Source organism: Nomascus leucogenys, chromosome 12 (assembly GCF_006542625.1).
Source record: "Nomascus leucogenys isolate Asia chromosome 12, Asia_NLE_v1, whole genome shotgun sequence".
In the NCBI taxonomy this organism is placed as follows: Eukaryota; Metazoa; Chordata; class Mammalia; order Primates; family Hylobatidae; genus Nomascus; species Nomascus leucogenys.
In genome coordinates this window covers 59,979,553-60,004,066 of record NC_044392.1, presented here as the reverse complement: position 1 = coordinate 60,004,066, position 24,514 = coordinate 59,979,553, and the positions used below count along the sequence as shown (strand labels likewise).

Here is a 24,514-nt window from a genome sequence, read left to right as displayed (position 1 = left end):
AACCCATTAATGTCCTACAGGGTAATGAAATCATAGATTATCCTTCTTACTGAACATAATCACTTACATCTCTACACCACATACTAAAAAAATCTGTAAGTTGACAACTCACTGCACAGTGCCTGAGCTCTTATTAATATAGTAAATAGTAAAGTCAAATGCAGGAACATTCTCCTACAGAATTAAATAATCCTGGGGGCAGACCTGTTAAACAATGCTCCATTACTGCATTACAAAACACACCCACGGCTGGGCACAGTGGCTCACGCCTGTAATCCCAGCACTTTGGGAGGCTGAGGCAGGCGCATCACCTGAGGTCAGGAGTTCCAGAGCAGCCTGGTCAACAGGAGCTCAAGAGCAACATGGTCTCTACTAAAAATAAAAAATTAGCCAAGCATGGTGGCATGTGCCTGTAATCCCAGCTACTTGGGAGGTTGAGGAATGAGAATCGCTTGAACCTGGGAGGCGGAGGTTGCAGCGAGCCAAGATGGCACCACTGCACTCTAGCCTGGGTGACCGAGACTCCATCTCAAGAAAACAAACAAACAAACAAAAAACCACACCCACCTCTTCTTGCTATCTTATTATTTCCAAGTTTAGGATAATTTTGCTTAACAATGAAAGTAAAACTTCACATGAATCTTCTACATCAGTGTTTTTGGCATCATGATCGTCAACTAACAAAGTTTTCCAGAACACAACATTTTTAGGTCCTTCTAAGTTTTCTCAGATACAGTACCCTTGGAATCTTGTGTACGTTTTTACCCAGTTTGATAAGGAGAGAGATATATTATATAATTATAAACACTGTAGAAAACTGCATAATTCTATGAATGTTAAAAATGTCGGAAGAGCTATGAAAATAATAATAATCTGTAGCTCTTCAGAAGAGCAAAAGAGAGAGAGGCAGTATAAAATAGCTTTAACAATCTAACAGATGGCCAGAAAGGAAAAAGAAGATGATAAACAGAAAACAAAATAAGTTGGTAGAAATAATTTCTGATATACTGCTCCCAATAAATATAAATGGATTTAACTCATCTATTACAAGGCAGAGATGGCCGGGCACGGTGGCTCACGCCTCTAATCCCAGCACTTTGGGAGGCCAAGGCAGGTGGATCATGAGGTCAGGAGATTGAGACCATCCTGGCCAACACGGTGAAACCCTGTCTCTACTAAAAATACAAAAATTAGCTGAGCCTGGTGGCATATGCTAGTAATTCCAGCTACTCAGGAGGCTGAGGCAGGAGAATCACTTGAACCAGGGAGTCGGAGGTTGCAGTAAGCCGAGATCGTGCTGCTGCACTCCAGCCTGGTGACAGAGTGAGACTCTGTCTCAAAAAATAAATAAATAAATAAATAAAAAATAAATAAATAAATAAATAAAATGAATAAAAGACAGACACTATCAACCTGGATGGAAAAAAGAAGTCCTCCTTTCATAAACATGCTGCTATGGTCTGAATGTTAGTGTCTGTCTTAGTCTGTCTGTGCTACTCTGACCGAATATCACTGACTTGGTCATTTATAAAGAAAATAAATTTGTTTATTACAGTTCTAGAGGCTGGGAAGCCTAAGATTAAGGTGCTAGCAGGTTTGTTGTCTGGTGAGGGCTGCACTGTCCAAAGAGGAGGAACATTATATCCTCACTTGGCAGAAGGTGGAAGGGCAAACGGGACAAATTCCCTTGTCATGCCATTTTGTAAGGGCACCTAATCCCATTTATGAGGGCAGAGCCCTCATGAGTAATTTACTTCCCAAAGGCCACACTTCCCAATACTGTTGCATTAGAAATGTCTGAATTCTGGAGGGAAACATATTCAAACCATAGCATTCTGCCCCTGCCCCCTCACCCAAATTCATGTCCTTCTCACACAAAAATACATTTATTTCACGTCAATAGCCCCTAAAATCTTAGCTCATTCCAGCATCAACTTTATAAAGTCTAAAGTCCAGAGATATGGGAACCAATGCATGGTTCATCCTGAGGCAAATTCCTCCCCAGCTGTAAACTTGTGAAATCAAACAAGTTATGTGCTTTCAAAACACAATAGTGTACAGGCATAGGATAGACACTCCTATTCCAAAAGGGAGAAATAGGAAAGAAGAAAGGGGTAACAGGTCCTAAGTAAGTCTAAAACCCAACAGGGCAACCCTGCCTGGTTGCTTTGCTAGTAGCAGTACCCACTTCACTTCTCACTGGCTAGGGTCACTACACACCTCCCAATACTCTTGCATTGAGAACATCTGAATTTTGGAGGGGAAACATTCAAATGACAGCAGTGTCTCCCTAAATTAGTGTTGGAACCTAATACCAAATGTGATAGTATTAAGAAGTAGGGCCCTTGAGAAGTGATTAAATCATGAGGGCTCCACCCTCATGAATGGGATTAATGCTTCCATAAAAGACTCCGGAGAGCTCTCTTGTCCTCCTACTGCAAGGATGCGACAAGAAGGTGACATCTTTGAAGCAGAGAGCAGTCCTTCTTCAGACACCAAATCTACCGGTGCCTTGATTTTAGACGGGCCCGCCTCCAGAACTGTGAGCAATAAATTTCTGTTGTTTATGAATTACCCAATCTAAGGTATTTTGTTATAGGAGCCAAAATAGACTAAGATATATGCCTTAAGCAGAAAGAAACTTAAAGGATGAACATAAAAAGACGATATAAGAATAAAAAGATTACAAGGAAAATACAAACAACAGAAAAGGTGATGCAACAATATTGATATGAGACAAAATAAAAAAAACCAAAAGCACTAAAAAGAGCTATTTCATCACAATAAAAAAGATTCAGTTAGTACCTTTATGAGCACACAGAGATAAAAAGAGAACTTGATGAACTCAAAAACGATATTAATTTTGGAAAATTTTGATATATTTATTAAAAACTGGTACATTCAGCACAGAAAAATTAAGTAATAATATAGACTACTTGAATAAAATTAGATCAACAAGTTTGATTAATAGTTAGAGAATCTTGCACACAACAAGTGGAGAATATATGTTATTTTCAATATACGTGGAACATTAAAAAAAAAAAAAAAGGCTAGAGGCTGGGCATGGTGACTTACAGCTATAATCCCAGCACTCTGAGAGGCTGAGGCGGGTGGATCACTTGAGGTCAGGAGTTTGAGATCAACTTGGGCAACATGGCAAAACCCCATTTCTACAAAAAATAAAAATTAGCCATGGTGGTGTGTGCCTATAGTTCTACCTATCTGGGAGGCTGAGGTGGAAGGATCACCTGAGCTGGGGAGGTTAAGGCTGCAGTGAGATGTGATCAAGCCACTGCACTCCAGCCTGGGTGACAGAGAAAGACACTGTCAAAAAAAAAAAAAAAAGAAAGAAAAAATCACATATTAGGTCACAAAAAATTAAAACAATTTCCAACGTTTAATATAATCTCTGTCTACAAAGCATATAAATTATAAACAACACTAAAAAGATGGTAAAAAAAATAGCAACCTTTAATTGGAAACAAAAAATGCACTAAAAATAGCTCATTGGTTAAAGAAGAAATTACGACATTAAATATTTAAAAGCAAAGACAACAAAAGTACCACATGACAAAACTTGTCGGATGGAGCAAAGTCCTATAGAAAGGTAAGTACAACCTTAAATATAATTATTTTATTTATTTATTTATTTATTTATTTATTTATTTTTGAGATGGAGTCTTGCTCTGTTGCCCAGGCTGGAGTGTAATGGCGCAATCTCAGCTCACTGCAACCTTTGCCTCCCAATTTCAAGTGATTCTCCTGCCTCAGCCTCCTGAGTAGCTGGGACTATAGGCCTGTGCCACCATGTCCAGCTAATTTTTTTATTTTTAGTAGAGACAGAGTTTCACCACGTTTGCCAGGCTGGACTTGAACTCCTAACCTCAGGTGATCCACCTGTTTTGGCCTCCCAAAGTGCTGGGATTACAGGTGTGAGCCACTGAGCCCAGCCACATATAATTATTCTTCAAAAAGAAATATTAGAAGCAAAGAAGCTAAACTTTCAAGTCATGTGGCTAGTAAAAGAATTACAGAGTAACAAAAGAAAAAAAAAAAAAGGAAATAATTCATATAATCCATGAAATAAAAAAGAAAAAAATTTACAAAACTAATTATTTAAAAAATAATAAAGTAGACAAACCTCTGGCAAGACTGATAAGATTGGAACAATAAAGATGAACACTATTCAGAACGAAAAATGGGACATAAACACAGACCCTTATCTTTAAAAACCCCAGCAGAACAATGTGAACAAGTTTTTTCCAAAAACAATTTCTAAACTAGATAAAATAGAAACATTTCTTAAAAAAAAAGTGGTTCAAGAAGAAATGCAAAGACATACAAATATATCTAGTTATATACATCTATCTATCTTTACCCATATCTATAAATCTATAATAAAGAGGCTCCTCCTGCAAAACAAGCTAAGTCTAGATGGTTGCAGGAGAGTTTTACCAAACACTCACACTCATGTTATGAAAGCACTATAAAATCTTACTGCCAAATCTAGACATGAGCATCAGGAAGAAAATTATAGGCCTAGTTCGCTAGTCACAGATGTAAAGTCCCTAGACAAAACACTAGCAAATTAAATTTGGCAATAAATAGCAAGATCATGAACAAGTATTAATAGGATTTATTCCAGTAAAGTTCAATATCAAAAAAACGGTTACCATAATGTACCCAATTATCAGATTCAAGAAGAAAAACAATAGGATCATGTCAATAAATGCAAAAGGCACTTGTTAAACTTCAGCATTTATTAACAATGAGGATTCGTAGGAAACAGCCAAAGAAAGAAACTTTTTAAACTATTAATAGTACTTATACAGAAAACGTTTCCTTAATGAGAGAGAAAAAAATCTTAGAGTTTATAGAGTTTACAGTTTCCAACCTACTGATAAATTCAATTACAGTGAGCATTCATTTAATTGCTAAAAAAAGAAAGCAGCTGACCAGTAAAGCCTAGCTACCAATATGCTGCAACAGACATCACAATTAACGGAAAATTTTGGAAGCATAAGAAGGATGCTGGCCGGTCAAGGACACTAGCTGGTCGCCATTTCTATTCAATGTTAAACTAGGAGTCATGGTCTAGACAATGGAATACTATGCAGCTGTTAAAAAAGACAACACATAATAAACAAAGAAGAAAATGAGGTTAGGAGGTGGAGGCATGAGGGGACTAACGCAGGTGTCCAGCGTCCCTTGGCCCTGCCATGCTTTTTTTTTTTTTTTTTTTAATTTCCACCTGACAAACTGCCGTTTATCCTTTAAATGCTTTGGCAGCCATCACCTCCTGCCCCACAGATTAATCCTTCGTCTTTTGCACTTCCTTTGTACCTCGTGCATACTTCTATAAGCAAATGTATCCGACGGTTTTACAAGAATTTGCTTGCCCCAGTGTACTTCACCCATGGCTAGCACAGAGTAGGACTGGAAAGAAATGCTGCACAGACAGCACTTTCCTCTGAAGGCTCTAGGGCTCCCCAAGTCCCCGCATTAAACTGGTTTGGGCAAAACGACAGGCATTGCTGAGAGCCGCCAGGCCGCCCGCCAGCTGCGGGGTCCCCTGTAGGCAGAGCCCTGGGTCACACGCGGACGCGGTCCCGATGTTTCTTCTCAGGCCCTCAGCCCTGCCCACTTCCTCTTTCCTCACTTTAAGGCGCAGATAGCGGTCCCTCTCGAAACAAAACATCACCAAAACACCATTTTTTTTTTTTAAACAGGAAGTCCAGAGGCCCGGGTCCAGGGCATCCAGCCCCGGATCTCGAACGCCCTCCTCGCCCCTCGCCCCGCGTAGTCCGGCTCCGCTCCCCGCTCCCCGCCCCGCGTCCACCTCTCGAGCCTGACAGCCCCGCCGCCCGCGCAGGCGCCCCGCCCCGGCCCCGCCGCCCGCGCTTCCATCCCCGCCCCGGCGAGTCCAAGCCGGTGCCGGGCGCCCAGGGATTGCCGCGCTGGGCGGGAGGGCCGCGCCTGAGCGGGCGGCGGGGTGGCGGGGTTCGTGCGCGCGGCCCGCCATGGAGGTGGAGGAGGCGTTCCAGGCGGTGGGGGAGATGGGCATCTACCAGATGTACTTGTGCTTCCTGCTGGCCGTGCTGCTGCAGGTAAGTCCCCGCGGCCCCGCAGCCGCACTTCCCTGTTCAGGGCCGCCCGGCCCAGGGCTAGGCGTCCGCTCCCAGACCGCCGGGGCCGAGGCCGAGGCTCTGCAAACACCGAGGTGTGGCGAGCATCGGGGTGGGGTAGGGGCGAGTCGCCGCGCGGTGGCCTGGGCCCGGCCGGCAGCGTCAAGGTCGCCGGCCGGCCTCAGAGCCTCTTAGGTTCTGCCGGGCCCTCCACCCCGCCACCTTGAGTGGTGGAAGGAGCGTGTTGTGGGGTAGGTTCCTCAGCCGCCATGCTGGTTAAGGAGGGATGCAAAATTGTGTTACCTGCCCTACGCTGTTGCCTGTAACACGCTACAAATATGAAGAGAATTGTTACCCTACCTGTGGCACTGTCACCTTGGAATCTAGGACACAGTCTTGATAATCTGCAGACAAAAGGTTGTGTCTAGGATCGCCTCTCTATGCGCCGGGTATCCTCTGCCCCTTTTCCTGGGCTTGAGGGGGCTTACTCTTCTAGGGGCTTTGAAAGCATAGGATTTATTTCCCTCTGGTCGAAGTTCTGCTGGCTCATTCGGCCCTGCGCCAGCCTTGGGCTGAGACTCCCGTAAGCCGAATAGTGCCATCTACCATGTGTGGTTATCAAATAGAATCACTTCTTCATTATAAAGAATTCTCAGAACCTACTTGTACACCCCAGCCTCAAAATATCGATTCCATATGCGGAAGGTCGCTACCGATTAACTGCGCCAGGCAAGGATTAGTCCTTCACCAACTTAAATGGCTCATTTGACATTAGTCCCTTCTCTCAGTATGCCAGAGGCATTTCATTCACAAATCCTTTCTTAGTATTTGCTGTGAACCAGCCATTTTACTCTTTCCTTTAGTCAACACGTTTAATACGGGCTAGGATGTGCTGAACATAGGGATGCCATGGTGGACAAATCATTCACTGCCCTCAGGAGCTTGCATTCCAGTGGCTGCGGGTGGGCAGGCAGACAGTTAAGTAATTTAGTTAGCATGTGATGATAGTTATTCTGCAGGAAGTACAGAGTGGTCATGGATATAGCCACCAGTCCACAAGTTGCTTAAAGCTTGCATAAGGCAGTGGCTCAACAGGAAGATGGGGGAAGGTAGGGGTTGACTTATTGATTAAAATGTTTGGAAGTTCAGTTGATTTCATCATCAGCCAGAAACGGTTCAAATGATGGAGTCAGTTCTTTCTCTAGCCGAACAGTTCTCAGCTCACGAATATGTGGTATTCTGAAGTTCTTTTAAGCTCGTTGTTTTCGCTTTAAACAAGCTTTCCCCAGGGAGAAAAAACATTCAAGCTAAATGATAAGAGTATTTAATACAGAGAAAGAAGAATTGCAACCATGATGCCTGATCTTTATTTATAACAGTTTCTTTGAGAAAAACCTTTTTCTGTTCCAGCCATGAATTCCAGGAACATACTTCCTTTCTTGAACAATCCCAGCTCCCCATCTCTCTATCCCTATGCTTCACTTCCTGTTATCATTTTCTTATTTGCCTAGCCAAGTATCCACTAACTTGGAGTAAGTTTGTCTTCAGTGGAGTGAGGTTCTAAAAAGGCCAGTGTTCTGGGTTTAGGACCTGTTAAATTTCTCTAACTTACTTTTATTTATGGTTGACCCAGTTAGTTAGAGTTTGCTATCAAAAAGTTCCAAGCCCATGCCTATGACCATTCACTAAACCTTGGCTGATTTATGGTCAGTATTTGTGGTACAAGGACCAGGTCTTAGAGTGTTGGGGCTGAGTGACTGATTGTTTATCTTGTAGATGTGGGTGGGGAGATGCCCTGTAGCTGTGCCTATACCAGTGGAGGAGATGCCAGCCTAGGCAAAAGTGAATCCTTCACGTGCTACGTGTTTTTAAGGACTCCGTTACCCCATTGAGATACATGATCCAGGTGGTTGTAGAGCCACCCAGAGCTATCCTGGGTATGAGAGTGGATATCCCCAAAGACCTCTCTACCAAGTCTGTTGTTGGAGATGTTTTGGGTTAGGGCAGCTGGTCTGTGGAGTGGGAGTACTGTGGAGTCCCATTGCTCAGTTGTATCACAGGTGATTTCATCATTCTTGGGGGTGAGGTTTTGCTTTCCCCAGCAGAGTAAGAAGCCCTTTTTACACAGTTGCCTTAAATGAAAGGGGGTTTGTCTGCTTTTAAAATCAAAGGAGTTTTCGTACCATTGCCCAAGGAAGGGGCAGACCAACAACACAGCCACAAGGCTAGAGAGAGGGAGCCTCTGCTTCAGTGGGAGCCTTCTCCCCATCTGCGATTTGATAATGATTAACCCCAGCTGAGAGGCAGAAACCAGAAGGACAGAGGTGGAAACTTTACAGGCCTTTTAACATTTTCCTTCTTCTGTGACTATTATTATTATTTTTAAAAATGATTTTCCCTTTACTCCAAACACATCCATGTTCAAACTAAGAGGACAAAACCACATAGCAAAGCCAATTCTAAAGGGTTTTTGGTTAACTGTTTTCTTGAATTATTGGTACCATCATGTAGATCATCAAAAGTTACCTCACTATCCAGTTTCCTTTGGCTAGGAGACTTGGCCTCATACTCCTTGCCAACACAATTTTTGGAATCTCAATAGCATTCAACTTTGAGATAACTAAAGAACAGGTGCAGATTTTGCAGATTTTTCCTCAGCATAAGATGCAAATGCCCTGAAAATGGTGATATGTGGTATTAATGTACATAAACAAAAGGTGAAGGGATAAAGATTGCCTATGTAAAAATGGTTGACTTATGAATAAGCAATAAGCTTTACAGTTAGAAACATTCTTACTATCAAAATGTACTTGCTCTCCCTAGGATCAGAGCTATCTGTGATATTTAAATAGGAATAATTCTATTTAGCTTATTACTGTTTCTCTTCCGATGGTGATTCCGAGTTGCTGCCATCATCACTATTTTGTGTTTGTGTATGTGTTTGCTTGTTGTCTAGGCTCTCTGGAGGAGGAGGGTTGGAATACAATTCGTTGTTTCTTGATTTCTTTAGACATGAAATGAAAATGGACGTTACTTCTTTGTTCTAAGCCAGAGGCTCCTGCTTTGTCATTTTCCTCAAAATCATGAATCATACATTATATTATAATTTGCACAGAATTTAAAACCCCCATTTACTATCAGGAACATGTAATCTATAACAAGCATTCACCAGCAAAATTGTGATGCTGTGCTATGAATCTCATCTTAGATTCTGGTGTTCAGGAATGCATTATTTTTATATAAACTCTTAATAACCTTATTTTTTAGATCCTTGAATGACCGGTGCATTAATATTATCCATGCAATAAATAGCTTTTCTCGGCATTTTAGAAAGTGGAATGATTGCAGAAGAGGAAACTGTAATAGTCAACACACGAAAAGATGTTTTAACTTCAGTGGTCATCTGGGACAGGCATATTAAAATGGCTATGAAATACCATTTCACACTTGCTATATTAGCAAACATTAAACAATCTAACAGTACAAGTGTGATGAAATGAGAAATAGAAACTATACCCCATTTAGAGAACAATTTGGCACCATCTAGTAGAATTAAAACCTAGCATTGAACTCCTAGGTACACATCCTACATTGTCCCTTGAGCATGTGCATAGGGAGATATGTGTGAGATGTTTACTGCAACACTGTCTATTATAACAAAAGTTAGAACCACCTGACTTTCAAAACAGGACTGGATAAGATGTGGTATAAATTTAATAGAATACAACATCTGAAATAAATGAACTAGATCTATATACGACTATATGGAGGAATTTCTAAAACAATGTTAAGTGAAAAAAAAGCAGAACAGTGTGTACTATGTGACACATATTCTTAATACAAATTTTAAAAACACATAAACCAATACTATATTTGTTTCATAAATATATATAAACAGTATAGAAATATAAGAACATGGAGTAGAAAGATCCACACCCAATTCATGAGATTGGTTGCCTCTTGGGAAGGAAGGGAAGGGGTGGGCTTAGGAGAGGGTACAAAGGAGATTGCATCCATTATCATTTGTTAATTGTGATAGTAGTTTCATGAATCTTATTTTTTGCTTTTCCATATTAAATATTTTTAAGTGAAAAGATGGTAAAGGGAAGAAGATATGCGTATCTAGGAGAGAATACTATAGTTTGCTGTATGAGAATAATGGTTCATTCTTTTTTATAAATCAATATTCCTTTAATCACTTATGGCTGTGAATTGTGGTCCTTTAAACACAGGAGGGTAGGGTAGAGTGAGTTTTATTCAGCCTGTTTTGTTAAACTTCATGTAGAATGCTATCACAGCTTACCTCCCCTATCTGCTTATACGTGGCACCATGTCCCTCCACAGGAAATTCTTAGGTTTGATGAGATATGGCTGAGATCATAGCTGGTTCTTCTAACCTCCCTGGCATAAGCAAGTGATGAAGTTCACACCATAAGCATTAGTGAAGCCCTTGTTCAATTATAAAAGACCAGCTGTCATCCCCAGGATGTTCTCACCATCACCGAGGCTTCAGCCATGATGAGAACCTATGGTCTTACTAAGACCCTCTCATGACTCCAAAACGTGGCCATTTACCAGGACTCTCTGCCAGTTTGAGCAAGTTTTATGCAGCTCCTACTGTCAAATTTTATTTCTATTAGCCCTCACACAGGGGCCTGGAGGTTGGGTCTCCTGAGGGTTTATGGTGATCTGGGAACTTTTGCCTTTCACCAGTTTAGGTGGGTGGGGCAAAGAGACAAACACAGTGGTTTGGTCAAAGAAACCAAAACCACACTGGCCCCTACACCCTCAGGAAAACTGTTGTTGTCCATAGACAGACACTGCCCCCTAGTGTAAAGCAGATAAAGTTGCTGATCTGTTAGATTTTCCTCCAGGGAGGTGGTAGAGATACAGGAGGCCTCCAGAAGGGTTAAGGAGCTCCTTTAAGCCTGGATGTCTCAAGAATTAGGACATTCCATGGGAAGCAACTAGCCTGATGCCTCTGCAGCACCCAAACCCCCAGCCAAATGCCTTCCGAGGCCATCCATGGCTGTTTGACTTGTGCCTTGACAGTGAAGGTATTATCTTCCAAGATAGCACAAAAAAAGTCTTAAAGTCACGAAGACAGGCAATGTGAATTGGCAGAAAGAACACCAGGCTTGAATGCTGTGCTACTCTGCTGCAAGATGGCATTATTAGGCAATTGTTATTAGGCAAATGACCCGTCAGTCTCTACTGTGCGCTTGGAAATGGCTGGATCACGAAAGTTTAATTTGTTTTGCAAGTTTAGGATTTCTCGGAGTTTCCCAATGCCCAGCAATTAATTGGCCTTGGGGCAGTGTTGACCCTAGGTTTCAGAATACCAGCTTGGTTCATCACCACAATTGGAGGTTGCCTTAGAAGAAAAAGACTCTCAAATCCAAAGATGCACACAGCTCGGGACTCTCCTCCCTGACTTCTTTGACCAAACACTCATACAAACTGATACCTGCCTTCATGGGACATCATATAGTACTCAACAAATGGCATATGATGATTGTAGAAAAAAGAGAAAATATAGAAATTAATACAAATCACTAGTGATTCTACCACCCTAAAGTAAAGCATGCTCATATTTTGGTGTATAGCCTTCCAGACTCTTTATTATATAAATATTGTATATCCATCTTTTTTGCAGAAATGTGCATCATAACTGCATTTTGTCTCTCAGCGATGTTGTGAATGCCTTGCTATGCACGTAAAGGAACAACTACATATTTTTTAGTGGCTGTAGCATGCTCTTTCAATATATGGCTATACTATAATTTGCTATTCAGTTCTCTTGTGTTGCATATGTTATGCTTCCTCTTTTTCAAGTTCACAAACCCACACAGCCCATGGTATTGGTTCTTTCTTCTGTTCTGACCTTTACTCCTTGCCAGTTGATTGTTTATCACTCTTCTCAAGCCCAGACTTCTCCTGATTCCATTCGTATGGTTCTACCTAGATGCTTTTTGTCCCAACTTCATGCATAAAATAGAGGTTACTTGGTGTAAATTTTCTAAACATCATTTCCTTTTACTTCAAAAGTTTTTTTCATCCTCACCTATCTTAAATACCTTCTCTGTTAGGGAACATGTCCAAGAGGAAGACATGTTTCTGCCCTCTTTCTAGGGATATCTTTTCACTTCTGTTTTTGATTCTATGTAATCCATCAGTTATTTCTAATCCTATCTCTTTCTGCATTCTCTGCAGAATAGCCTGCATGGTAGATATATGGAAATTGTATTAAATAGCATTAACTCTTAATAAAGTGATAGAGTTATGCCCTTCTGGAACCTTCTTTAGTCGTGTTTATCTAAAGGGAAAGTCTCATTTGGTGTTAGCACTTCTAAAAACATTTCCAAATATTTCTGTTTTAACAAAGGGAATGAGCTAGAATGAAAGAATTAGAGGAGCTTCAGTAGAAAACGTTTTCTAGTTGGAACTTAATATTATTCTGTTTTATTGTATTTATTCATTTTCTTTTAAAACTTCTTTTAAAATTATGAGACATTTCTGATGGAAAAATACAGAGAGTGATATCACAAACACACGTGTACTTACTTCCAGATTTAATAAATGCAGATAGTTTGCCTTATTTGTTTAATGTTGTGTCAGTCATAGTTCTACTGGAGAAGCAAGACCCCTAGGATGGAGATGTGTGCATGTGTGTGTGTGTGTGCGTGCGCGCACATGTGTGTATGTGTGTTTATATAAGATTATATATATATAATCGATGCATCATTCATTATGGAGATTTGACTGTATACTGTTGCGGGAGCTGGTTCAGCAGGCCCTGTAAGGCTGTTGTCTTTGTGTGTGATGTTGGAACTTGAAGTCTGCAGGACAGGCAGTCGAGAAGGGAAGATATGATCTGGAGCCCATCAGAAGTGACTGGAATCTGTGTCATTCTCCCTGCCTCCAACCTTGATGAAGTGGCTGCCTTTCATCATAGAATTAAACATGTACCTGGGCAAGGAGTCAGAGCAGCTGAAGGAGGATCCATGGGAAGGTGGAGCGGTTGCAGCCTCGTGACTGTGCCACGCCAACGAGGTGGACCAGCACATAAGTGGTAAGCTATGTGAGGCACTAAGGCACCTGCCCCAACCTGGGCATAAAATGCAAAAACAGCTGCTCTTTCACTTTCACCCCTCTCCCAAATCTAGCCTGAAAATATCTCCTGTGGCGCACCTTAAATAAAAACATACCAGCTAACACTTGGCATTCTAACATTGTGCATATTTTTGTAGTTCCACCTGCCAAGTGATGTCTGTATTGATATAAAATTCTATTTTATGTTAATTTACTAAAATTAAAACATTTGAATTGATTTTAAAGAAGACTATTGAGTAAATACTAGCAGACAGAAAATGGGCATGTGAAAACTGGCAAGGGGTACTCAGATGACTGAAGTTAGGGAAAAGCTGAGCTAGCCATATAATTCTTCCCAGTTATGTAAAGATAATATTCTTTACTTTCCTGACTCTGATTGGGCTATTGCTTTTACCAAATAATTTCTTTTCCTGAGTTTTGTTTTCATTAACTCCTTAGCAGCCTTTACTACCTGCTCAAATATCACATTAACAACCTTTTCCTGATTCACCTAGCTGGAGTTCACATCTCTATTCTTTGTGCTTTCATGAACTTCATTCCCAGTATGGCTAATATAGCATTCATCACAATCCACCTTGTATTTATAGCTTTGGATATACAGTCATGCCCCACATAATGATGTCGCAATAATCACATATGCAACACTGGGCCCATAAGATCATAATGGAGCTGAAAAATTCCTATTGCCTAGTATTTCCTATGCTATATTTTTAATTGTTATTTTAGAGTGTACTCCTTCTACTTACAAAAAAAAGTTGACTGTAAACCAGCCTCAGGCAGATTCTTTGGGAGACAGTCCAGAAGAAGGCATGGTGTGATAGGAGATGAGGGTTCCATGTCTTCAGGATGTTGTTTTCCTGAAGACCTTCCATTGGGACAAGATGTGGAGGCAGAGACAGTGGTATTGATCCTGACTCTGTGTAGGTCTAGGCTAATGTATGTGTGTCTTAGGTTTTAACAAATAAGTTCAAAAAATTTTAAAAAATAGAAAAAAGCTTATAGAATAAGGATATAAAGAAAGAAAATATTTTTGTACAGCCATATAATGTGTTTGTGTTTTTAGCTGTGTTACTACAAAAGAGTCAAAAAGTTAAAACATTTTAAGTTTAAAATGTAGAAAAGCTACAGTAAGTTTAATTATTATTGAAGAAATAATTTAAAAAATAAGTTTAGCCTAACTGCACATTGTTTATAAAGTCTACTGTAGTGTCCTAGGCCTTCACATCCATTTACTCCTCATTCACTGACTCACGCAGGGCAACTTCCGGTCCCGCAGGCTCCATTCATGGTAAGTGTCCTCTACAGGTGTACCATTTAAAAAATCTTTTATTGTATATTTTCTATGTTAGGTATGTTTAGAAATACAGATATTCACCATTGTGTTGTAGTTGCCAACAATATTCAGTATAGTAACATGCCTTACAGATTTGTAGCCTAGGAGGAATAGGCTATGTCATATAGCCTAGGTGTGTGGGAGGTTATAGATCTAGGTTTGTGTAGGTGCACTCTGACATTTGCAAAATGATGGACTCGCCTAATGACACATTTCTCAGAACGTATCCCAGTTGTTGAGTGATGTATGACATACGATTGTTTGTTGTCCTCATTTGAATGTATGTGCCTTGAAGGAAAGGACTACTTTTTATCCATTTTATCATCTGAGGTGCATAATATAGTGTGTTGCAAAGTTTTGGTGCTTGTTACAATTTTGTTTTTTTAAAAATTAAACCATTGAAGAAGAAGGGATGGTCAGCAGGTGGTGTTACCATTTTACTTGAAAAAGAAAGAGAAGGCCGGGCACGGTGGCTCACGCCTGTAATCCCAGCACTTTGGCAGGCCGAGGCAGGTGGATCACAAGGTCAGGAGTTCAAGTCCAGCCTGGCCAAGATGGTGAAACCCTGTCTCTACTAAAAATACAAAAATTAGCTGGGTGTGGTGGCGGGTACCTGTAATCCTAGGTACTCAGGAGACTGAGGCAGAGAATTGCTTGAACCTGGGAGGCAGAGGTTACAGTGAGCCGAGATCACGCCACTGTTCTCCAGCCTGGGTGACAGAGCGAGACTCCATCTCAAAAAAAAAAAAAAGAAAAAAAAAGAGAAACAGGTGTGATTAAAAACTTTGTCCAGAATTTTTTTAAAATTTGTTTTTAAATCAAGGTGGAGTGTCACTATGTTGCCCAGGCTGGTCTTGAACTCCTGGACTCAAGTGATCCTCCTGCCTTGGCTCCCTAAAATGCTGGGATTATAGGCATGAGCCACCACACCTGGCCTAGTCTTAATTAGTGATTGGAACAAAAATTAGGTAACAGAGTTACTAGTTTTTTTTCTCATCTTTTTTTTGGTTATACCATTATGCAAGGAGTTAGTTAAAAAATGTATTTGATAGACTATATATATTTGATATAAATATGAGATAGACTTTTATGTATATAGCAGTGTGTTGGGTTCTATAGAGGGAAATAGCATCATAAATTAGGGTTTCTTTCCTTCGGGAGGTGACAAATCATTGAAAATTAGAGTTGAACTATTATCTACACATTATATAATGATACAAAGCAATATTTCCCCAGTAAATAATACAGCCAACTAATGCTTTGGAAATTAAGAGAGGAGACGGTGTGGTTTAGAGTGATTTGTTGAAGCCATCAGAGAGATATCTGAGCTTGAGCTGAACTTTGAAGCTTGGATTTAGGGAGAAATGGGAAGGTCATTTCAGGTAGAGAAACATAAAATTGGAATAAGTGTGGAAGAGGGAATAACTTATGCCCTTGCTACACAGAGTATGGTTGTTGGTTGTTGCAGCTTGTTGGAAATGCAGACCCTTACCCCCACCCCAGACTTAGGGAGTCACATTAAATTTGGGAAACACTAATATATACTATTTGTACAGTGCTGTGCAATTCACTGTTGACTATGGAGGAATCCCACTTGACACTGAAGATAGGTTAATATGATATTAATGACTTGGATAAAGATGTACCATTAGTGTCTGGTCTTAACTGGAAGAAAACGAAACTTAGAGAGGTTTGGATTTGCTCAAGGTTTAATTAGAGCTGAGGTTCAGACTCAGATAATAGATTCCACTGCTTTCACACCACACAATGAATAAGTCATGTTAGGGGAATTGAATAGGCTGGTAGAGGAAGCTTGAATGCAGATTAGTTAGCACCTGGACCATGTGGTAGAGGATCTGGGATGCTAGAAAACTTATCATTTATCCATTAATACGTTTTGACTGGAAGAGTTTCATGAGGAGTTTCAGGGAGATTGATCTGGTGTCATAATGTAGATAGATTTTTTTTTTTTTCTTTTTTGAGACGGAGTCTCGCTCTGTCGCCCAGGCTGGAGTGCAGTGGCGCAATCTCGGCTCACTGCAAGCTCTGCCTCCCGGGTTCATGCCATTCTTCTTCCTCAGCCTCCCCAGCAGCTGGGACTACAGGCGCCTGCCACCACGCCCGGCTAATTTTTGTATTTTTGTTAGAGACGGGGTTTCTCTGTGTTAGCCAGGATGGTCTTGATCTCCTGACCTTGTGATCCGCCTGCCTCGGCCTCCCAAAGTGCTGGGATTACCGGCGTGAGCCACCACACCCAGCCAATGTAGATAGATTAAAATGAGGAAGAAACAGTATTTAGAGGCACCAGTTACTCCAGGTATGTTAGTGTGTCTCATATTTTACACACAAAAAATAGCTAGTATTAGTAAGTCAACCAGCAAATATTTATTGAATATCCACTTTGTGCTGGACACTGGGCATATAATCCTGTCTTCATAATTACGGTCTTGCTTATGTAATGCTTTTGATTGAGTCAATTAGGTAACTGAGTACTAAATGCATAAAAAAACTAAAGGTAATGGCAACAATAAAATAATCTTTGATTTCCCCCCTCCCTTTATTTTCTCCAAAAAAAGCTGTGGCCCCAAAGTTAAGTGGTTCTCATTCTCATCCTGGTTTTGCAATTAGTGTTTTATATAACATTGAACAATTTACTTAATCGTTCTGTATCTCATTTTTCCTACTTAAAAAATAAACATCATACTGAACCATGACTTCACAGCACAAGGTATTGTGATGAGATAATTTATAGGAGACTTTTTTGGTTTCCTGAGAAGTATTATAAGAGCTCTTAATGGTGTTAATATAAAATTACTTTAAAAACCTTCACTTCTTGAAACTTTAAAAATTTCAATGCCCTAGTGCATTTTAGTCATTTTTCTAATTATAATTATATTGAAAGGGGGAAAAAATCCAGCCATCTGTGGCACTTGTTCTCCTTCCCTAGAGGTAGAGCTAGAGAAGATAATGATTTATTTGAGATGTTGTTATTCCCACTCTGGTAGACAATGGATAGTGGTTGCTCTTTGTGGCTTTAAGGCCCATCTGCTGATGGGTGCAATTTTATTAGGCAGAAATATCTGGGTGAATGTGTGCATGGTAGTTGTAGATAATAGTGGAGAGAAGAATGAGAGAATATTTTTGTTTTTTTGGGGGAAAGGAATACGATGTGAGCTGTGTGAATTTGTCACTGCCAAAGATAGCAAACCAAAGAGAACCATCCCCATATTCTATGTGTAGGTGATTCCTCCCCATGGCTAGTTAATGCTAAGCCATCTTTGACTTTCTATGACCATATGACCCTTGTGTAAGTGACTGTGGAATAGAGGACCTATTTGTTTTTTTTTTTGGGGGGGGCTCTCTCTGTCACCTAGGCTGGAGTGCAGTGCTGCAATCTCAGCTCGTTGCAACCTCTGCCTCCCGGGTTCAAGCAGTTCTTCTGCCTCAGCCTCCCAAGTAGCTGGGACTACAGGCATGTGCCACCATGCCCAGCTAATTTTTTTTTTTTGTATTTTTAGTAGAAACAGGGTTTCACCATGTTGGTCAGGCTGGTCTCGAACTCCTGACCTCAAATGATCCACCCACCTTGGCCTCCCAAAGTCCTGGGATTACAGGTGTGAGCCACTGCACCGGGCCGAGGACCTAGTATTAATCTGAATGCAGTGTTTAAGCATTGCCTCTCTGACCTAATTTCTCACAGTACCTCTTGCATAGCATTTATGAAACAGTATCATTACTGCCTGCCTCTTCTGTCTCCCTTATGGTTAGCAAAAGTAAGCATGACTATGGGTATTGGAGGAGACAGAAAGGCTAACACTGTTTTATTGAGGCTGGCATTGCATAGAAGAATTGCAAGTTTCTGACTCTTCTGGTGGCATAAAGCTGTAGACCTGTGTGTTCTGTGAGGGCCTTGGATGTGTGTGTGTGTGTGTGTGTGTGTGTGTGTGTGTGCATGCGCAGGAGGTGGGTGAGGAAGACATTGTGAAGAGTGGGAGGAGAACAGAGAAGATGAGAAAAGTGGAAAGTGCTTTTTCTGCCTGCAGGTTGCTAGAAAGAAAACTGGTTAATACTGATTAATACAGATAATACTGATTAGGTAGATTTCACTATTCCCTACATTATGAATAAGGGTATATGGCAACATCACTTTGTTTTTGAGTTGTTTTCTCCAAACTGGCTTTATTGAGAATGGTATCCTTCATAATGGACCATGCCTCAGATTAGAGGACCCTTTGGAGCATTTCTTCTTTATCTGTAAGTTTGCTTATCCTAGAACAATCCAGATAAAAATATGATATGTTGGCCAGGCACGGTGGCTCATGCCTGTAATCCCAGCATTTTGGGAGGCCGAGGCAGGTGGATCACTGGAGATCAGGAGTTCAAGACCAGCCTGGCCAACATGGTGAAACCTCGTCTCTACTAAAAATACAAAAATTAGCTGGACGTGTTGGCAGGCACCTGTGATCCCAGCTACTCGGGAGGCTGAGGCATGAGAATTGCTTGAATCTGGGAGGCAGAGGTTGCAGTGAGCCAAGATCGCACCATTGCACTCCAGCCTGGGTGACAAGAGTGAAACTCAGTCTCAAAAAAAAAAAAAAAAGATAAGTTAACATATATTCAAAAGAAACTTTGAATCGTGCCTGGCACATAGCATTATAAAGCCGTGTGCTATTATTGGTATTCCATCCTGGTCATTTATTCGTTCACATGTTGAGTGTGTAGGCCCTGGGTTATTTGCTTTGGAAGCTCAAAGGTGAATCAGACATGGATCCTGCCTTTAAGGAGAGTATATTTCAATAGAACAAAATAAGATAAGCAAATACATAAATATAATACAGTGAAGGAAATGGTTCATGCTCTCAAAAGTCTAGAGGGAGCTTTAGGAGTGAGCAGCGAGAAACACGAGAGGACTTCTGGAGGGGTTGGAGACACAAGCAAGACAGTAAGGAAGGCTTCATGGAGGAGGTAATACCTGTGTTGCATCTTGGAGGATGGGGAAAGCTCAAACATTTGCAGCAGGAGAAAGTGCCTTCCAGGCGAAGCGAATGGTATGAACAAAGGTAGGAAAGGGTACATTTAGAAAACATGACTAGTTTGCTTTGCCTAATTGAAGGCTGTGCATTCACTAGAATGTGTGTTTCGAGTCGTCTCCTCCCAAGTTCCCTTGCCCCATGTTTTTCATTGCTTTATACCCATCAATTAAATTTCAGCAGAGTATAATAATCAGGGGCAGTTACTAAATGGGTGTAAGTGGCTTTGTAATTATAGCTGCTGCTAAATGTGTAATCTATCTGTTCTTATAGTTAGTAAGGTTTTTATTTTTATAAGCTGATTACCTCCTATTCAAAAACTTCTGTAACAGTATGCAAATAGGAGCCTATTTTTGCAAAAAAAGTATAAGTCTAGGAACTTACTTTCCCTTGTAGTGTATAATAAATCACTCAGCATCCTGACCCATGGCAGCTTTGTACCTCTCCAGAGAGGCCCACCGTCGATGGACTCAAAGTAGATTGAGAATGCCTTAGATCCTCTCTCAGCCTTACCCAGAATGGAAATATCACATCTGTTTTTTTGTTTTTTGTTTTTTGATACGGAGTCTTGCTCTGTCACCCAGGCTGGAGTGCAGTGGTGTGATCTCAGCTCACTGCAACTTCCACCTGCTGGGTTCAAGCGATTCTCCTTTCTGAGCCTCCTGAGTAGCTGGAATTACAGGTGCCCACCACCACACCCAGAAAATTTATGTATTTTTGGCAGAGATGGGGTTTCACCATGTTGGCCAGGCTGGTCTCAAACTCCTGACCTCAAGTGATCCACCTGCCTCGGCCTCCCAAAGTGCCGGGACTGCAGGAGTGATGATTAAAGGTATTTTAAGACATCAAGTTCTAAGTTAATAGGGATGGTTTATTTAGATTGTCTTACTCTGGAGCAGACTAATTATGTGTTTTCTTAATAAGTGTTAAACTTGAAATAATCGTCCAACAATGAGAGTTAATACTAAAAATCCATAGCACAAAAAGATTGCAATAGGGCTTGACTTATAAACCCAATTTCAAGTAGCTGTAAAGCCCAGAACAATCAGTGACAAATGGCATATATGTTTAATAAATATTTCTTGAATGAATGTGTGAAGTATATTTCTTGAATGAATGCGTGAAATATATTTTCTTTGCAGGGGGACAACTATGGTTAGATCAAACCAAGACTAAGTACCACTCAATGCTACAAAATGAATATCTATAGCTGCGACTTTAAATTTCTTAAAATCTTATTATGAGCGGTATATCATATTTTAAAATAGTGCCTACTCTAGTACATATTATGCCTACCTGCTTTAGTAAAACAATATAATATATGTTGTTTTCTGAGACACTTATACTACAGAAAGTCTCTTGTTTAGATCCTGAATCCAAGGCCAAGATACTCCTAGCCCCCTAGCGAATGCTCATCTGACCTGAAGATACAGTGTTGAAGAGATAATAGCTGGAATGTTACTCTTTTAAATCAGAGCAAATAATGTTTTTCCTGCCTTTCTGCTTTTGAACCATATAAGCATATAAGCAGTGTCTTTAGCATCAGAAATATCTCAAAGAAAGAAAACCCTCTGTAAAACTATAAAGTGTTTTACAAGTGGGATTGCCAATGATTCTGTTCGTGGTAGATCACAAAGGTTCTTTTTCATGTTTTTCTCCTTTGTTTCTGATGTGTCTTATATCTGTAGCTCATAAAAATACAAAAGCAAGACACTGATCTTACAAGGTTTGCAAGCCTGCTAAGTGTCTTCAACATTGATGGCAAATGTCTGCAGTGTTTGGTTCTGTGTGTTTGCTCTTTCAGCTCTACGTGGCCACGGAGGCCATCCTCATTGCCCTGGTTGGGGCCACGCCATCCTACCACTGGGACCTGGCAGAGCTCCTGCCAAATCAGAGCCACGGTAACCAGTCAGCTGGTGAAGACCAGGCCTTTGGGGACTGGCTCCTGACAGCCAACGGCAGTGAGATCCATAAGCACGTGCATTTCAGCAGCAGCTTCACCTCCATCGCCTCGGAGGTAACACAGGCGGTTCCAATCACTAAATAAATGTCTCTCTTTGTCCAGATGGAGCTACTCTTTTTGTCTTGCTGATTTAAATATCAGCCACATTTTCAAGTAACTTTCTAGTAAATTTAAAAGTTAAAGGTTTTGGCGGGGCGCCGTGGCTCACGCTTGTAATCCCAGCACTTTGGGAGGCCGAGGCGGGCGGATCACGAGGTCAGCAGATCGAGACCACGGTGAAACCCCGTCTCTACTAAAAATACAAAAAAATTAGCCGGGCGTGGTGGCGGGCGCCTGTAGTCCCAGCTACTCGGAGAGGCTGAGGCAGGAGAATGGCGTGAACCCGGGAGGCGGAGCTAGCAGTGAGTTGAGATTGCGCCACTGCACTCCAGCCTGGGTGACGGAGGGAGACTCCGTCTCAAAAAAAAAAAAGAAAAAAAAAGTTAAAGGTTTTAGTGGATCAAAGGAGAACATTCTATGAGAACACATTCCTTTTCCTCTTACTACACATGGGAGAAGCTTGAATCTTTCCAAACCAGTTAGATGAAAAGATACAAACTCCAAAAAAACAGTATGTTGATTATGATGTCCTTTTAAAAAGTAAATTAAAACTTTAATCTCTCTTTATTAAATATGCAAAAATTAACACAGAGAAATGTAACGATTCATATATAACACCCATAGTTCTTTTTTTTTTTTTTTCTTGAGACGGAGTCTTGCTTTGTTGCCCAAGCCTGGAATGCAGTGGCGCAATCTCGGCCCACTGCAACCTCTGCCTCCCAGGTTCAAGCAATTTTCCTGCCTCAGCCTCCCGAGTAGCTGAGATTACAGGCACCCACCACCATGCCTGGCTAATTTTTTTTTTTTTTTTTGAGACAGAGTCTCGCTGTGTCACCCAGGCTGGAGTGCAGTGGCGCGATCTCGGCTCACTGCAAGCTCCACCTCCCGGGTTCACGCCATTCTCCTGCCTCAGCCTCTCCGAGTAGCTGGGACTACAGGTGCCCGCCACCACGCCCGGCTAATTTTTTTTTTTTTTTGTATTTTTAGTAGAGATGGGGTTTCACCATGGTCTCGATCTCCTGACCTCATGATCCTCCCGCCTTGGCCTCCCAAAGTGCTGGGATTACAAGTGTGAGCCACCGCGCCCAGCCCAGCCTGGCTAATTTTTTTTTTTTTTTTGTAGTTTTAGTAGAGACAGGATTTCACCGTATTGATCAGGCTGCTCTTGAACTTCTGACTCAGGTGATCCACCCACCTCGGCCTCCCAAAGTGCTGAGATTACAGGCATGAGCCACTGCACCTGGCCCATAGTTCATTTTTAAGTCCAGTCCTGTGTGTAGACAATACGGGGCACCTTGACTGTACAATGTAAAACACAGACAATAACACCTAGTATGGTCAGGAAGCCTTACTTTCAAGGGGACTTTGCTGGCCAGAGAGAAGTTTCTGGTCCTTCTGAGCCAGCCAGAGGTAAAGAATCTGAGGGTAGATGGTCTGGTGAAGAGAAACCCTAGATGGGGGCAGATCTCATGGTCAGCTGGAAGGCACTGGTGTTGGTTGTTAAAATGTAGAAGTACTCTCCTTTTCTTTGCCTGCTCCTCTTAAGCTATCCATGTGTCTGTTGACACCCTGGCCCCATCCTCGGACCCTATGATCCCGTTAATGGGGTAAATGACTGGTACAACAGGGGGCCTCTGGGACCCTTGCCAGCTCTCATTTCTGGTTGCTCTGCTAGTTAGCTCTCCCAAAATTCCTTGACCACTCCTTCCTGGAAGCCACTCTTCTGTGTGTGTGAGTGTGTGAGAGTATATGTGTGTGTGTGTGTGTTTGTGTGTGTGTGTGTGTGTGTGTGTCTGTATGTCCGCACCATGGCCTAGCCAGCCTTACCTGTTGTTGACTATTTTGATAATTCTGCTTTGGATGAGGCATACTAAAAAAGGGGGAGACATGCCAAGGATGATGTTTTCTTGGTCTTTTCTTAGGAGTCCCCCATGGAGTGCCCCACTTCTAAAAGTTACTAGACTAATTTTTGAGTGACCACCAAAGCAGCATTTCTGACTGCAATTCCTGATGTTACTCTTCACTTAGAAACCTCCAGTGATTCTCCCACAGCACACAGAACACAGTAGAGACCCTATGAGTTACATTCAGGACCTCTCACACTTCGTAGTTTGGTCCAAGTGTACTTTTCCAGCCCCACTCTGCACTTTCCCCCACTGTCACCCCTATAGAAATATTTACTATTTCCCACACGTGACTCAAGCTGTCAGCATAACCTATTACTATCAGGAAAGCCCTCACCGCTTGCCCTGGCTTCCACCTGGTGAAATCCCTACCTACCCTCTAAGGCTCACTTTCAGTGTCACCTTCCCTGTGAGTCTTCCCAGCCAACTCCCCAGGAGTAAATACGCTTTTGTTTCTGTTCCAGTACTAATTTATTTGCACTTATGTTACAGACTGTTGTTTGTGGTTCATCTCTAAAAGTTCTTTGAGGTCAGAAACCATGTTTTGGTCATCTTTGTATTTCCATGGCCTATAGCAACCACCAGCACCACCACCACCACCACCACCACCACCACTACCACCATTGCCACCACTCCTAACCTATTAAAATAACAAACAGCTTTGTTTAATGATTATGATATGCCAGAGATTGTGATATATGTAAAATTTAATTATCAAAGTAATTCTATGAGGTAGGAATCATTTCCCCCATTTTACAGATTTAAAAAATGGAGACCCATTGAGGTCAGTGTTAGCTAATAATGGCAGAGCTGAGATTTGAAGCTAAATTTGTCTTAACTCAGAAGCCTGTGCTCTTAATTATTGTGCTTTTTAGGAATATATCCAATCCAAATTGGCATATACATCTCTTAGGTTCTTTTTGGTGAGTAATTATAGCCAAATAATT

The 24,514-nt window shown here is 41.3% G+C and overlaps 1 protein-coding gene across 4 annotated transcripts in view; it reads left to right on the top strand.

Annotated features, from left to right (window-relative positions):
- The first annotated feature begins 5,896 nt into the window (after positions 1-5,896).
- The window catches only part of SLC22A15 (solute carrier family 22 member 15), a 91,097-nt gene continuing 72,479 nt past the window's right edge, over positions 5,897-24,514 (top strand). For 2 of the 4 annotated variants that reach the window (XR_004032686.1, XR_004032685.1), the window contains exons 1-2: positions 5,991-6,107; positions 21,406-21,618. Coding sequence is in view for 2 of the 4 variants with exons in the window: in XM_003268033.3 (XP_003268081.1) it covers positions 6,021-6,107; positions 21,406-21,618 (300 nt within the window). In the remaining 2 variants the exon portion in view is untranslated. Of the gene's footprint in view, positions 6,108-21,405; positions 21,619-24,514 lie in introns of all 4 variants that reach the window. The other 2 variants (XM_003268033.3, XM_030824777.1) reach the window with 2 other exon arrangements.